Source organism: Vigna angularis, chromosome 10 (assembly GCF_016808095.1).
Source record: "Vigna angularis cultivar LongXiaoDou No.4 chromosome 10, ASM1680809v1, whole genome shotgun sequence".
Lineage (NCBI taxonomy): Eukaryota > Viridiplantae > Streptophyta > Magnoliopsida > Fabales > Fabaceae > Vigna > Vigna angularis.
The window spans coordinates 5028046-5042983 of record NC_068979.1 but is presented as its reverse complement, the minus strand read 5'-3'; the positions used below and the strand labels follow the sequence as shown (position 1 = coordinate 5042983).

The window sequence follows — 14938 nt, the reverse complement described above, 5'->3', positions numbered from 1 at the left end:
GGGACGAAAACCAGAAACGGTCAATAGTTTAGGGACTAAAAACATATTTAACCCTTTTATTTATAATTGTGCTGTACTTTTATTGTTGTTATATGTTGAATTTACTGTAAATTTTATTAATTAAATATTTATTTATTATCAGATTCACCATTGTACAGTTAATAGTAAATATATGTTTGAAATAGAATTCAAACTTGTCATTATCATTATTAATTAAAAAAAACTTATTTAAATACCTTTATTGTTTAGTGTGTTAACTTTTTGCCTTTTATACACATAATCAGATTTGGTATTATTTATACTAATCAGATTTTCTTAATCGAATAAGTGCTTCTATTAATCAATTAACTAAAATTAAATAACTTAATATTAAATTCATCAGTATAAAAAACAAAAATAAAATAAGTTTTCTTTTTACATTTCTAGAAAATAAATATTCAGAATTTTTAGTGCACATCGTAAAGAGTTTTCGGTTTTGTTTTTTAAGGCTCACATGTCTGATTATACATTAAACTTTAATTAACTAGTTATTGAATGCATTATTAATTCATATTTGGTACTGAAGATTGGATTTAATGCAAATTCAAATCAATCAACAGTGGACCTAAACAAGGTGCAGCAGCTGTAAATCCGTTAGGAAAAAAGTAGTTAGCAGCTGCAAGAAGCGCATGGTCAACTTGGGACTCGAATCGGTCACGCGCTATATTGTTCAGAGTTGCTCTGCTCCTGGTAGTAAGTTAGCATTCGTTTTGCACTTCGAACAAAGTAAACCGTAGTAACGCTCCGCACAATCCACATGAAAACCAAAACGGTTAAGGGAAATTGGAAATGGAATTGGAAGACGAACAGGCTCGGCTTGCCTTTCGTCTTCCTTATATGCATCTTCTTCTTTCTCGCTGGATTCTTTGCTTCCAGTCTTTTCTCTCACTATCAGGTTTTCCTTCACAACAATCCTAATCACGTTGTTTTTCTGTATTTTAAGCTCTTTTTTTCTTCGATTTTTGTTTTATTTTGCTGGAAAGTATTTGAAATAAGAGATCGCTGGAATTTAGGAACGTGAAGATGACCTCAGGCTGATGCCGAGAGCGAGAACAAGGTTAACTGAAAAATCGACGGAGGAGGAGACTGGGTATCATTTGTTGCAAGCTGGAGAGTCCGGAGATGATTCCATTACATCGATTCCTTTTCAGGTGCGCGATTTCGCTTCTTCATGCTTCGCAAGTTTTTGCTGAAATGTTCTTCTGCTAGGGTAGATAAAATCTGCTTTTCATCTGTTTGAAATAGAACAATATCTTTTGATTAGTTTATTACGGTGAATTTACGTTAATATTTTGATTTCATAAACGTTTATGAGATGATCGCATCTCTGAAATTTATAATTTCAATTGTTGTGTGAATGTGATAATGTTGGGCATACGATTCTGTTGGAGGATTTACTTGAGCAATTGAGCTTCGAGTTTCAAATAAACGTGTCTTTGATTTGTGGTCCTTAGGTTTTGAGTTGGTACCCTCGCGCTCTGTATTTTCCTAATTTTGCGAGTGCACAACAATGTGAAAGCATAGTTAAAAAGGCAAAAGTAGGACTCAAGCCATCATCATTAGCGTTACGTAAGGGAGAAACGGAGGAGAATACAAAGGGAATCAGAACAAGGTAATGTGTAGTTAATATGTGTCTGTGGAATACTTAACTGTCTGCCTTCATTATAAACTGCATAAAGTAGAATGTTAAACCTAGGATTATGATTTTATCACAAATTTTTCCACAAGGTCAACAAGCCTTGCAATGCTTATACCAAAAGTCAAAAGGAAGAATTAAGTCCTGGAATTGCTAAGATAACAAAACTAAGATGCATGATTGGTTCCAATTGTGATTATGGTGAACCAGACAGATTTCAAGTTCTGAGAAATTAGACGGAATCTGTTCGTTTCCTTTATATTTGCTCTCCTTCCTATTCCTTGCCTCTAACCAAGTCCTTATCAATGCAACTTGTTTTTATTTCCTGAATCTTGACCTTTTATCTGCTTGAAGATAGAATAACTTAAAGCCTCATTGTGGTTCTTAGCTGATAAGTTTTATAAATTTATTATGCTTTAAACTAAATTCCTTTAAAAGTATCCTCAAGTAATCCTGAGGAGTTTCAATTAGTGAGACTTTTGGTAACATGCTGATATTTTATACGCCACTCCGTGGTATAAATATAGTCTACTCAAGATAAATGATCTGGCCCATGGGAGAATTGGCGATTATGGTTATGAGGACCTCTTCTCCTAAAATCCAAAGATGCACATTATGTAATATAAAGTCATATTGTGAGCTTATGTTATGTCTACATTTTTCTTTTAACAGCTATGGTGTTTTTATGAGTGCTTCCGAGGATGAAACGGAGACTTTATATGCCGTTGAGGAGAAAATTGCCAGAGCAACAAAAATTCCTAGATCTCATGGAGAGGTAAGATCCCTACTCAATTTGCTGTCTCGCTCTGCAGAAAGGACATTTTGAAAATGCTCGTTTACCTGATTTACTAAATGAATTCTCTTATGGTTTTTACTTCAGTTAATCGATTGTTTGAATTTGTATCTGTAATACGAAGTAAAAACTGTTAATTTACAGAAGCTTTTCATTTCTAGTAAAACTAGTATCATCCATCAAATCTATTACTTCTCCAGAGCACTAATTATTAGGGAAGAGAAAAAGGCTTTTTGTACAAGTAACCAATCGAACCCTATTACTTGGTATCTGGATTTTCCTTCTTAAATAAGCCACTTTTTCCCTTTTGGTATCAATTTCTATATTTTCTGCAAAACCTATTCTTTGTTTCAACTTTCTCTTTAATGGCTTTAGTCAAAGAAAATACATCAGGTACGTTACCAAATTGTTTCTTTAATAGGTGTACACTGGTCCTTTGACGTAACCTTATTTAATGTTTGAATGCTCTAGAATAATGTTTCGTGAATGTTACATTGCTTGCCATACTTCTGCTTTATCATCTTCCCAACACAAAATGAATTGACATCGGGTACTTCTGTTGGCTCAAAATTCAGTTAATGAAAGTAAAGAAATGTTAAGACTTAATGTGGGAAATGAAGCAGAGTTGAGACTACTGAGGGAATTTATGGTGCTAAGTTGGATTGATACTTTCAGTTTTTAGGGTGTTAGTTAGAATGGTGTTGAATGGAAGTTTTGCACTTTCCAAGAAAAGCAAGTGTTAGATTGGATTGAATTGAATTGGAAGTAGGTTCGACTGAATTGAATTAAATAACAAACACACTTCTAATAGATGGTTCATCGCGTCGAAGTTGCAGAGGAGAGATAATGCTTTTCTATATACTTTATTTTTTCTTTTGATAATCGAATCTTTGCAAAAAATTTGTTTCTAAGTGTTCTTCTGAGAATGTATGATAATATTACTTATTATTATTTTATTTATACTCTTATTCTTACTTAATTTTTAATTAGTTTACGTATGTTATTATTTTGATGTAAAAATAAGTAAGGGCGAAATAAAAAGATTTTAAAATATTTTATTAAAATTAAGAAAAATTATTGTTTTTTATTTTTGGTGTCGTGGAATCTGTTAGCACCTTTTCTGCATTCTTAACTGCCAAGTAGAGGGGAATTGAGAGAGGACCGGGGGAGGCAGGGATCGCAGAGGCAGGACTACATTGATGTATACGAACCATAATAGCTGTAAACAATGATCAACGTTCAACATAACGGTCATGCTATTCACATTTTTCCTGTGATAATTTTAATATCTATCCTCCTAATATCAAGATCATTTTGTTATCATAGCTCCAATCTGATGACCATATATTAAACTTAAAATATTGCTGGGATGGGCGAAGTGAAATTCAAAGAATCATTTTATAAATTTGTACCCTGTCGAACGTCGAACGGTAAATTTGTTCCTCACGGTTGGCTATGAGGTTTGTTTTCGTACATTGGTACAAAGGAATCTCCCATAGTTCAACGACACATTTGTGTTGTTGCCACTGAAAAGACGAGCTGCAGAGTTTTTTATTCTTTCCTTTTCAATCAAAATGTTGCTAGTCAATTTGAACTAAATTTTCTATGTTGTCTTCTGTGAAATAAAATAATAGGGTCACGATGCTGAGAAATAATGCCTCCAACTATGAATTTTTTTTAAAATTTGTAATATTCAATTTTTCTTTTGATTGGGTAAAATCGAAGTTTTTAACTAGGCTTAAAGTATAGTTTAGAGGTGTTGGCATGTTGCCTTAGCCTTTAATCAGCCATAATAAATTTTAACTAAAAGAAAGGGGAAAAAATTAAACGCCTTTAAAACCAATGTTCATGTACACCTAGACAATAAATATTAACTTTCCTCGCCTTTGATTTTGTTGAATTTGTAAATGTTTCATTTTTTGGGTGATTCTAAATTATCTGAGCAATAATGATGTTTCAGGCATTTAATATCCTACGCTATGAGGTTGGACAGAAATACAATTCTCATTATGATGCATTTGATTATGCTGAATATGGCCCACAAAAGAGCCGACGGGTACGTCTAAAGTAAAACTCGTACATTATCATTTTTAAGCTGTTGTGAATTTTTAGGATGGTTTATTTGCCTACCAGTACTAGCACCGACAACAATGGCACATGGTTTGTCATTTTATACAAAGTTTAGTATTAATATTAATGCTTGTGTTAAGTTTAAGATTAATAAACAATGCCAATAAAAAATAAAGATGTATAGAGAATAGAGAGGATAAGAGCATGTAATAATGAACCGAGAACTTATAGCGGAGAGAAAAATTTGTGGATGTCATGTCATTCATATAAATAGTATTTATAGAAGTGAAAGGATGAGTGTCTTCTAATGTAAGCCTTATTTTGTTTTTTTTCTCTATTTTTCAAATACAATATTATCTTATTCTTTTTTAGCATGAGAGGTCTTTATCCCTTTTCCTTTCTTAGAACATGTCTATGTCGTGACAACTATTTTTCAACATCATTGTGGGGATTTGAAAAACAAAATGAAATCTTATGCATATACACCCAGTAATGACCTTTATGAGATTTTATTTAAAACTTTCGTTGTTTCTTTTAAACTATAACAAGTTTTAAAATTGGACAAGACTCATGTTGTTTGATAGGTAATTTTTAGAGTTGTTTCTTAATAAAAATACACCAATAATAAATGTTCATTAAAATATAGCATGTTTTAAAATATATATATATATATATATATATATATATATATATATATATATATATATATATATATATATATATATATATATATATCAAGTATTTTTAGAACACCACCTATGTTGAGGAAAGAAAGTGATAGATGGAAAGCTTTTTCACCTTAAAATGAATATTAATTTCTTAAACAGAGGAGTCTAATACTTTAGGTTACACGGAAAAACATTCCCTCTCGAGTATGTATACCTGCATTCGTATTAAAAAAATATAATCTTAAAAAGATTATAAAGATAAAAGTTGATAAATTATAAGATTATCTTTTAGTTGATGATTTATACGGTGTGACATTATATTTATGAAATACTAAAATTATTTAGTTCAAATAACATAAAAAAAATTGAATTGATATAGATGATCTTATTGGTGCGAAGTTGGACGGAAGCTCACTCCTTTTCTAGTATATGGATCTATATTGAGATTTCTTAATGTTGTATTTGGATCTATTTAGTTCCATGGCCTCTCTCAACATTATCCTCTAGCCATGTTGAGATTTCTTACATAACATTTATATCTATCGTAGTTCCAGAGCTTGCATACGTTTTACGCAAAAATAACGCGAGGCCGTCATGATAAATATGCTGTTGTAATTAATTATTTTAGTATGCTTGAGTTCAATTTAATATTATATTTTTTATTTTTATAATTAAAATATGAAAGTATCAATCGGGTAATAGAAATCGATATTGGAGTTACTGTATGTACAAGAAATTTTCTTTTTAAAAAAAGGTGTGGAAACGGTTAATGATGTATCCTATTCAAACCCCTCGGGGCTGTCCCCATTTCTATTTTCAGTATACCTGATGAACTCAAATTGCATATACTTATCGCCACCTCATTTTGACATTAAAATGTTTTTTTATCTCTTAAACTTACAGATTTTTGTTTAATAAGTTCGACTTTAACTAAGTTCCACGCAGGTAGCTTCTTTTTTGCTGTATTTGACTGATGTTCCAGAAGGTGGGGAGACCATGTTTCCGTTTGAGGTGAAACCAAGTTTGTCGTTACTTTAATCACACACATCCCATTTATTAATCTACTTAGGAGGTAATTAGCGTATTATTATTCTGCAGAACGGATTCAACATGGACGGTAACTATAATTTCGAGGACTGTATTGGTTTAAAAGTAAAGCCACGCAAAGGAGATGGGCTTCTATTTTATTCACTATTACCTAATGGTACAATAGATCAGGTTAGTGTTTTCTTTTTCCTGATAACGTTGTCATCATTTTAAACATGTTTAGCAAGGCTGAAAAGGAGGTGTGGGGTTACGAAATGGGTGTTAAAATCACAAACCCTAAACCCTAATCTCTATTTTTTAAGGTGTCTGTCTTTTAAAAAAAAAATAGCTTCTAAATGAAGCAAATATTTCCACTTTTATTCTTCACATCGAAATTTATGGTCTTTTGATAATTTATTCGGTATTTTTGAAGATTAACTTCTTATTTGCACAGAAACAAATAGATACATACCTTATACTTCAAAGAGTTATGTGTGGAAAAGAAAACAGCTCTAAAATGTATTTCTTTCTCGTACAGAAACAGATAGAGAATACATACTTTATACTTTAAAGTGTCCGTCGTATAGAAAAAAAGAGGCTCCTAAATGAATGTTCTTGGAAGTGTCATAAACTCGTAAATAGATAATACAAACCTTAAATTTCAAAGTTCTTGTGATGTCGAAAAGGGAAAAAAAGGTCCAAATTACTGTTGGAAGTGTGTACCTCTCGAGAAGGAAGAAAGAAGCACAAGGGTAAGACGAGGTATAACAAACTAAACTCTACGGAGCTTCGAAATTTGAAGGGAAGAAAGTCAGCACTTGACTTGGAAAGACCCATTTTTAGGAGGATTGTGTAAGGAAGGACTCAATAGAATCTATTAAATTAAGATCACTGATTTTTGTTGTTAATTAATAAAATGACTAATCATGTGCATAACGAGGATAAAACTAGACTTTACATGAAAGAATTAGATTTTACAGGCTTTATCATGGGCTTTCTGTGTATACTTTGGCAGACATCACTCCACGGAAGCTGTCCCGTCATAAAAGGAGAGAAGTGGGTGGCAACAAAGTGGATAAGGGATCAAATACAAGACGATTAAATGAATGTTACCTGCAATTGATTCTCAAGCTCCACTGGTAGCAATATTTACGTCAACAGCCATTTAGATTTTGTTCTAAAATATGTTTATAGCTTTGATGACTAATCGAGGACAAAATTTAATGAGAATTGTGAAGATTTGGACAATGCACATGATATAGCATGCGTGATTCGTAGTCAATAAAAATAAAGGACGTAATCCAGAAGTCAATTGCTAAAAAATATCCCGAAATTCAAAGCTATAACTTTAGACCTTTGCATATGTGAGGAAAGCTTTCTTTCAACAATACTATCTTTTCTAACACATTTTTTATCATGACTGAAACTTATTAAATAAAATGCAAAAAATCAAATATAAACAGATTTTCAATTAAAAACACTGATTAAAAACACTAAAAACACTTATTGAAAACACTGATTTTTTCAATTAAATATATTACGTAGAAATGAGCATTATTTCACTAAATAACAAGACTTATTATATAAAAATAAGACCCATATTCGAAAAAAAAAATGTAAGCATTTCTATCATCTGAAATAAAGTAATTATATTCGGCTACGATAACAGGCCTACTTAGTTATGATTCAGAGCGAAAAAAAATTAAAAGTTGTTATTTTAAAGAAACTACTATTTCTAACTTAAGAACAAACAACACTTAGCCATTAGTACCTTTGTTTACGTAGTTTAGCTTACACAAAACAACGATTATCGAAAACTTCTCCACACATATTTTAAGATTAATTAGTTTTTTCTAAGGCAAAATGACAGAGAAACAGAGAGGTCAAGTAAACGAAATTGTTACCGGCTGAATTGTCTTTTGATCAAATTGATGAAATCACATCACAGCTTCAAATGTTTTGACTGTGACTTCATATAAACCTTCTTACTTAACATGCTAGGGTTAGTCAGTGTCATGGTTTATGCTAAGAAACTTTGAATAAACTAACCCAGCTCATAACATGACTACTTTGATATGATAACATAACCAAACCATAATTCAATTTTCACCTTATGATCTTTAAGGTGCTCTTCTGGAGAAGCTCGCATTCATCGAGATACAGATTCTGAAAGCAATTTCCAAAGCTTGTGCAATTGAATATATCCTCCATAAGCAAACCCAAGCAGCAAAGTATGCAAGCTACAATATATCACTGAGAATTAGAAATCCGTTGGCCCAGAGTAACTTAAAATGCTGACATACTCAAGGAGAATTAAACTATAAAGTTTCATTGTTTAGTCTCTCCCTATCTTTACAGAAAGAACCCCAATGTCAGTTCAGTACTCACTAGTAGTCGATGTTTGTATCCTTTTTGAAATTTATGACCTGCCTGAATTGGCATCATCTAAGTTCTTCATCTCTTTACTCCTTCCTCATTGCGTTCAATAAAAGGTCTGTCATCACCACTACCAAAGCCTGCCAAAGGGGCATATATTCACTGCTTATGCCAGTTGTTATACGGTTGCTTACCCCATTGCTTTAGGGCATGCATGCAACCAGCTGCTAGCAATAAACCACACACACCAAATGCCATTAATGCTGCATTTCCTACATTCCGATAATATCCACCCTGCAAACACAAAGAGGAAGTCAACATATATACAACAGCACATACACACATGAACCAGTTGAAACACCTGATGTCTTTCACCAAATCATTTGCCATGCTACAAACGTAATGAGGAAGTCTAACATATATGACAGCAAATACACACATGAACCAGTTTAAACGTATAATAAATACACAATGCAATTTACAAAATCATTCAAAATAAGCTAATGCATTGATCAAACATTTAAATGTAGTGAATTACCTCGGTACCATCTTCTTTTCAAGGATACCAAATACCAAACATGCATCGTCAATCATTTATTGCTTGTTAATTATATTTAATGAAATTGCAGAACATTTATAACTAAAATAACAACTCAACTAAGGCATAATACCTCCTTACGATTACCATAGTCACTCCCTCAAAATATTACACCTAAAGTATTGTATTTCAGTAAGTTAACCCTCCTTCACGAGTGATTCAAACACACAATCACCTTACTTGGCTAATCAACAAGTTGTGGCAATCAAGAAGTTCAACCCAAACTCAAAAGAAAACAAAAATGTATATTTTCAAAGCTTCAGAAAAAATGTAGGCACAATTAGGAATTTAAACTAACTTGTGTATACTACTGTAGAAATGACTGTGTAGGAATACTATGCCACCCTCCACGATTGTATGATTGTATATTCAAAACCTCATAAATAATTAGCGTGTCTTTTCAGTAAATGTTTATAAGAAAATGTCTACTATTTTCATAATTTCTGTCCACTTTAAGTTATAAAAATGGCATCATATTTCCATTTTGTTTTCTGTTTTCAAATATTTCTAAAAAAACAGTGAATATGTCTTGTTTACTGTTTTCATTATTTTCTACACAAATCTATAAAAATAGAAAACGAAGTAAAATCAATGAGATATTTTTTTAAAATAATAGAGGAATAGAAAATAAAAACAGAACCTTTTTTCAAACGAAGTAGCCTCATGGTTTATTGAACTCATGTTAATAATGCTCAATTGGTTAAAATTACATGCTTCCTAGAACTTTAGATAACATCATTATGCACAAATACATACCTGCATCACAGAAAGCAGAATCGCTCCATTTGCAGGGGCAAGAGAGAAGCCCATCATCCCTCCACGCAATTCATTAGGAACATACCTGCAAAAAAAGTAGATAAAACTAAAAATCCAATTCTGAGGAAATGAAAAAGTACAAATATAGTTAAAGAGATTACATGGTCCTCAATCTAGCAAGTGATGGTAAAACAAACCCAACACATGCATGAAACAAGCAAAATAGCGTCACCAGAACCCTAATTTCCTGCACATGAGAGTAGGCTCAAGATTTCTAGCTCAGAAATCTGACAAAAAATACATTTGATACTGTCTAAATATATAAGTAACTGCACCTGATAGTCATAAGCCACAATAGACAGAAGAAGAGCCAGTATAATGTAAGCGAAAACTAGGCAGTCCTCAGTTCTAAGCGATGAAGGTCCACTAGTGAGACACGGAAATGCAGTGCTTCCTATCATTCTTGAGCCCAGAAAGCATGGATATATCAAGCCCAGTTGCACTTCTCGCCCATCAGCCTAAAACCAATGTCATAAAGTGTTATATATATATATATATATATACACACACACACACACACACACATACAAACCAAAAGCATCCTATGACTTAGACTGATAAAATAGCAGGTTCAATTTCTTAAGCCTCTTGTCATAATGAGTCAATCAACAGAAGAGATTTTCCCACAATAATGGGAAGAGAAGCAAAATTACTTATAAATTTGTTCAATTAAGCCCAGTTCTAGATTCATTAATACAAAGAAACCATAAGAAGAAAAGAAAGCCCATAAAACATCCATAAATGCAATACTGTCTTAGAATTTTAAATATACTCTACATATATTCATGCCTCAGTATATCACAAAATATGCTCTAAAATTTGATATCATACCACCACTGTAGGCGCCCAAATGATCCAAAAAATTCCTATAGAGAAGTGAAGGCAAGCTTGTGCCCACGCCAACAACCATATCCTTTTATCTGTGGATTATAAAATTACAATCAGTATATAATCAGTAGATGACTTAATCTATTAATTAAATTGTTGTATAATTGATAGTGTTTCCTAGTGCCATCTCTTTTCTGCATCTAACCAGCTAAAGTATCATTATACATCGTAGCGTACAGATTGACTCTGTAACAGGCAGAATACAGCTTGAGAGTGAAACTAAAATAAAAACAAGATTAAATTAAACCATTGGCATGGCAAATTATGTTCAAAAAATATTACAAGGAGATCAGTTAGTCATCAGAAACTTAGCAACTTTTAAAAATAAACAATAGCCCCTTAATATAAGTATCCATGACTTTCATTATAGATCTCCATGCTGCAAAGAAGTCAAATCTCAAAGCATGAGATCCAAGTTTAGTGGAATTGAGCCCATGCATGCGTATTTCCTCGTATTTTTAGCAACATTCCTATCGCAGCTTCTCTTACAAGTTGCAACAATAATTGAATAAATAGTGGATTATTTATTTTGAATAAAAATTTCACAATGCAAAAACTGTCCTAGAAAAGAAATTAAAAAAGCATTGATCAAAGCAAGGGAAGGGAGCAGCCATGAAGCAAGGAAAACCAGCATGAAAAGCAAAATTTTGATATATGCGCAGAAAATTAAAGGAAAGAAAGAAAGTCTTATAAGTAGCTCCTCTAAAACACTAACTCGTAGTATGCACATATTCTTAAGACAAAATAGCAGCTATTATTTTATAGGAACATAAATAAAAGGGATGAGCTGCCTTGGTAATTTCCAGAAACTTTACTAAGTTATCAGATTGCTAAACAAATGTTGAGTACGGCATTCTTAAGAGCATTGAGCTGTTTTACATAAAAAGAAAAGCAAAATATTTGTTCGTAAAATAATAAAGAAAAAAAAACAACAAAAAGCAACTTACCACCTAAAATGTAGGCATAGAAGGAGCGACTGTACTCCTTAAGAGATGCTGTTCCAGAAGATTCTGTCCATCCTCTGGTGATAAAAGTGAAGCATGTGGCAGCAAAAAAAATAACAACAAATGAAGGAGCAGTGTTTTTTTCCGTATCATTACCAATAAGCCAATTTGCAAACATTTGGCTGGCAATAAAACTTGAAGACTCAAAGAAAGACATTAACCAATATGTATCATTAAGCGAATCAGGTCTGTGCCCTTGCTGCAAACAAAAACACAATATTCCAAACTGATGTTAAACTCTATATATTTTAAGCAGACCTATGTCCTTTTCCTTAGAAGCTGTGTACTTTCCACGTAAAGTGATTTTCCATGTAAAGATGAAAAGAAAAATAGAATGGATCGAGTTATTTAACCAGGAAGAAGTAAGCTCCTACTTTGCCATTTTTCCAGTGACAAAGTTATGGATGCTTAGACTGAGATCTGTGCCTATCTGGAAATCGAGATAAAAACATTAACCGATTACCTTTTCGTGTTGAGTGACCATCCAGTTCTCAAAACTGAATGAAAATATTGTATTGGCCAGAGAGAGACATATGCTACTCATGAATACACTTGGCTGCTCTGAAATCCTCTTCCATACGCCAAAAATGAAGTGTAGAATGCAAAAGATTAAACTAGCTTTCTTGTGACCTCTACATCAAAATTAAAGAGTGGGTTAGAATAATCTTCTGACTAATCGTCATAAATTTGTACAAAGAAATGTATAAATTTCTTGAATATGCATGATTTAGCATTAATGCTTCTGAATTAACCAAGATGCCTTCATATATTGACATCTAACATAGCAAACCCTGGGTTGAAATCATACATAGAACGATGTCATGAAAAAAATGACAAATTGAAAAAGTGCTAACAATTCACATGAATACGAGATTGACATCGGAATATTGATCATATTCTTCCTCAACAATTGGAAATGTAAATGTCTAGAAAAGACCCGTTTAAAAAAATACTCCTAATATCATCTCAAGAGCCACTAATCAACAGAAAACACTTAAGTAAATTAGACATCAACAATCACTCACAGTGACAGTAAAGGAATTCCATGTTATATTTTGGAAGACGTCCATTGTCATAATTAAAATAATTAAACAACCAAATCATCTTTACTGAAACAGACACCACAATATGACGCTACTTAAACAACACAATTGCTAAGGCTGACTTTAAACACTAAACTCAACTTTGAATTACTTAAACATAATTATTAATCTTAATTTATCAGTAACGTCAACGACTAAAAACTAGAGCCTCACATCATATCCGAAAATACGCCAAGGAAAGGAGCAGCGAAGAGAGCTGTTGTATATCCGTAACACAGAGACTTAACCATAGTTTCCCTGCCGATTCCATACGAAGCAAATTCATACTCCCCGAACACTGACCATAGACCTTCCATTACTGAGAAGAAAAACGAAACCGTCATTCGCACTTGCACATTACAGATCTAAATCTCAATTGAGTAACTAATTAATACAGGTGAGTTTCGGAATTTTGATTCAGAAACTGAACAGATGATTAAAAAAATAAGAAAAATATAAATCAATTTTCGAAACAAATATAACATAGAAATGAATGTTCGGCTAAAGTTAATCAGAGAATGTTCAGCTACAGCTAATAAGATATTTTGTTTTTCTTAGGTTTCAATTCTTACTCCATAAACAAAAAGAACTCTAAAGTCTCGAAAGCTGATCCCGCACATTGTCAAAGAAACCGAGCAATCCTACAATGAATAAGAAAATGTAGTGAAAGTAACCTGATGCGAGAGAATAGACGAAGAGGAAATTCCGCTGGAAACGGAGAAACGAGTGAGAGGTTCCATGGTCGAAGATTGTGGAGGTTCTGTTGAGGTTAGAGATGTGAGGGAAAAGAAAGATCGAGAAGCAGCAACAAACGAAGATGAAGATGTATACGGATGGATTTAGTTCCCAAACGGAGCTCTCAATGACTACTCCCATCGGCTTTTTATAATCTCGGTCTGAAGACGCAGGAAAGGAGAATGCAAGAAAAATCACGTTCCCTTGGAATCTGAGGCAAACCCTAGGTTGCGGTTCGAGAACGGGAAGAGGCGGAGAGTGAGACTGAGGGAGACGATGGATTTGATCGACGACGGGTGGTGGTTCGATTAGTGAAACTTATACCGCGGATGGAGTTAACGGAAATCGAAGCGCATTCCTTACGTCTGATCACATTTTGTCTATGTGGTGGAAGCCTAATAATAACGTCTTCAGTACCATAGGTCATGAAAGACAAAAAAAAAAACATAGTATTAACGACCATATATTCAAAATACTTCAAGATAAAATTAGTATTTAAGACCAAAATTTTATAATATTAACAATCGTGTATTTATAATATAAATTTGTTAAAAAATATATGTTTAAGCATTTAAAATATGTCTTGATATAAATTTTGTAATGATTATGATATAATGAAACTCTTCCAAATGCTATAAAATAAATTGTAATACCATTTTATTGTCAACGTTCTAATAGTATATGACTGGGAAATAAGTAAAGTTTTACTTAATTTTTTATTTAAAAAATAAATAAATTATAAGTATTAAAAGGATAAGATTTCTAATCTCATATTAGCATATAATATGCTTATTATTAATCCTAATTTTAACTTCAAATCCAATAAAATTGTCAATATATATAGAAAAACAACACTATTTTTTCTAAAATGCACTTTACTTTAAGAAAACATTCATTTTTTTCTTTTTTCACTTTGACACCTGTCACTCGAAAAATCTCCCACCTATCACACTCGCTGGTATTTTAATTTTAAACTGTATTAATTAAATCTCAAAATTTGTCCCATGCTATTATTTAGGTTTTAAATTTAATTACTTATTGTTATTGTAGTCCTTAATTTAATCACTTATCTTTGTATTAAATATTAAATAACAGTAAAAAATAAAAAATTACATTCAAAACATTAATAAATAGAAGAAGTTTGAATTATAGTAAGTTGTGAATATGGAATGTGTTTCCTGTACTACTCCGCTAAAATGTGATGGTC

At 32.3% G+C, this 14938-nt stretch overlaps 2 protein-coding genes across 3 annotated transcripts; one reads left to right on the top strand and one right to left on the bottom strand.

The window, feature by feature from the left end:
* Nucleotides 1-568: 568 nt before the first annotated feature.
* On the top strand, nucleotides 569-13685 carry LOC108335797 (probable prolyl 4-hydroxylase 9). 2 transcript variants are annotated; one of them, XM_017571954.2, is made up of 8 exons: nucleotides 569-934; nucleotides 1053-1190; nucleotides 1494-1651; nucleotides 2348-2450; nucleotides 4429-4524; nucleotides 6152-6217; nucleotides 6305-6424; nucleotides 13555-13685. In XM_017571954.2, exons 1-8 carry the CDS (start codon nucleotides 797-799, stop codon nucleotides 13573-13575), a joined length of 840 nt encoding a protein of 279 aa, XP_017427443.1. In that variant the 5' UTR covers nucleotides 569-796; the 3' UTR covers nucleotides 13576-13685. The 2 variants fall into 2 exon arrangements, with proteins under 2 accessions (XP_017427443.1, XP_017427442.1); XM_017571953.2 differs by lacking the exon at nucleotides 13555-13685 and adding an exon at nucleotides 7248-7484 and having other exon boundaries at nucleotides 570-934.
* LOC108335796 (uncharacterized) lies at nucleotides 8121-14160 on the bottom strand. The gene is made up of 10 exons (XM_017571952.2): nucleotides 13671-14160; nucleotides 13171-13315; nucleotides 12378-12546; nucleotides 11858-12113; nucleotides 10854-10942; nucleotides 10298-10480; nucleotides 10124-10209; nucleotides 9963-10047; nucleotides 8621-8902; nucleotides 8121-8472 (listed from the first exon to the last, which is right to left on the bottom strand). Exons 1-9 carry the CDS (start codon nucleotides 13870-13872, stop codon nucleotides 8768-8770), a joined length of 1350 nt encoding a protein of 449 aa, XP_017427441.1. The 5' UTR covers nucleotides 13873-14160; the 3' UTR covers nucleotides 8121-8472; nucleotides 8621-8767.
* Nucleotides 14161-14938: the final 778 nt, after the last annotated feature.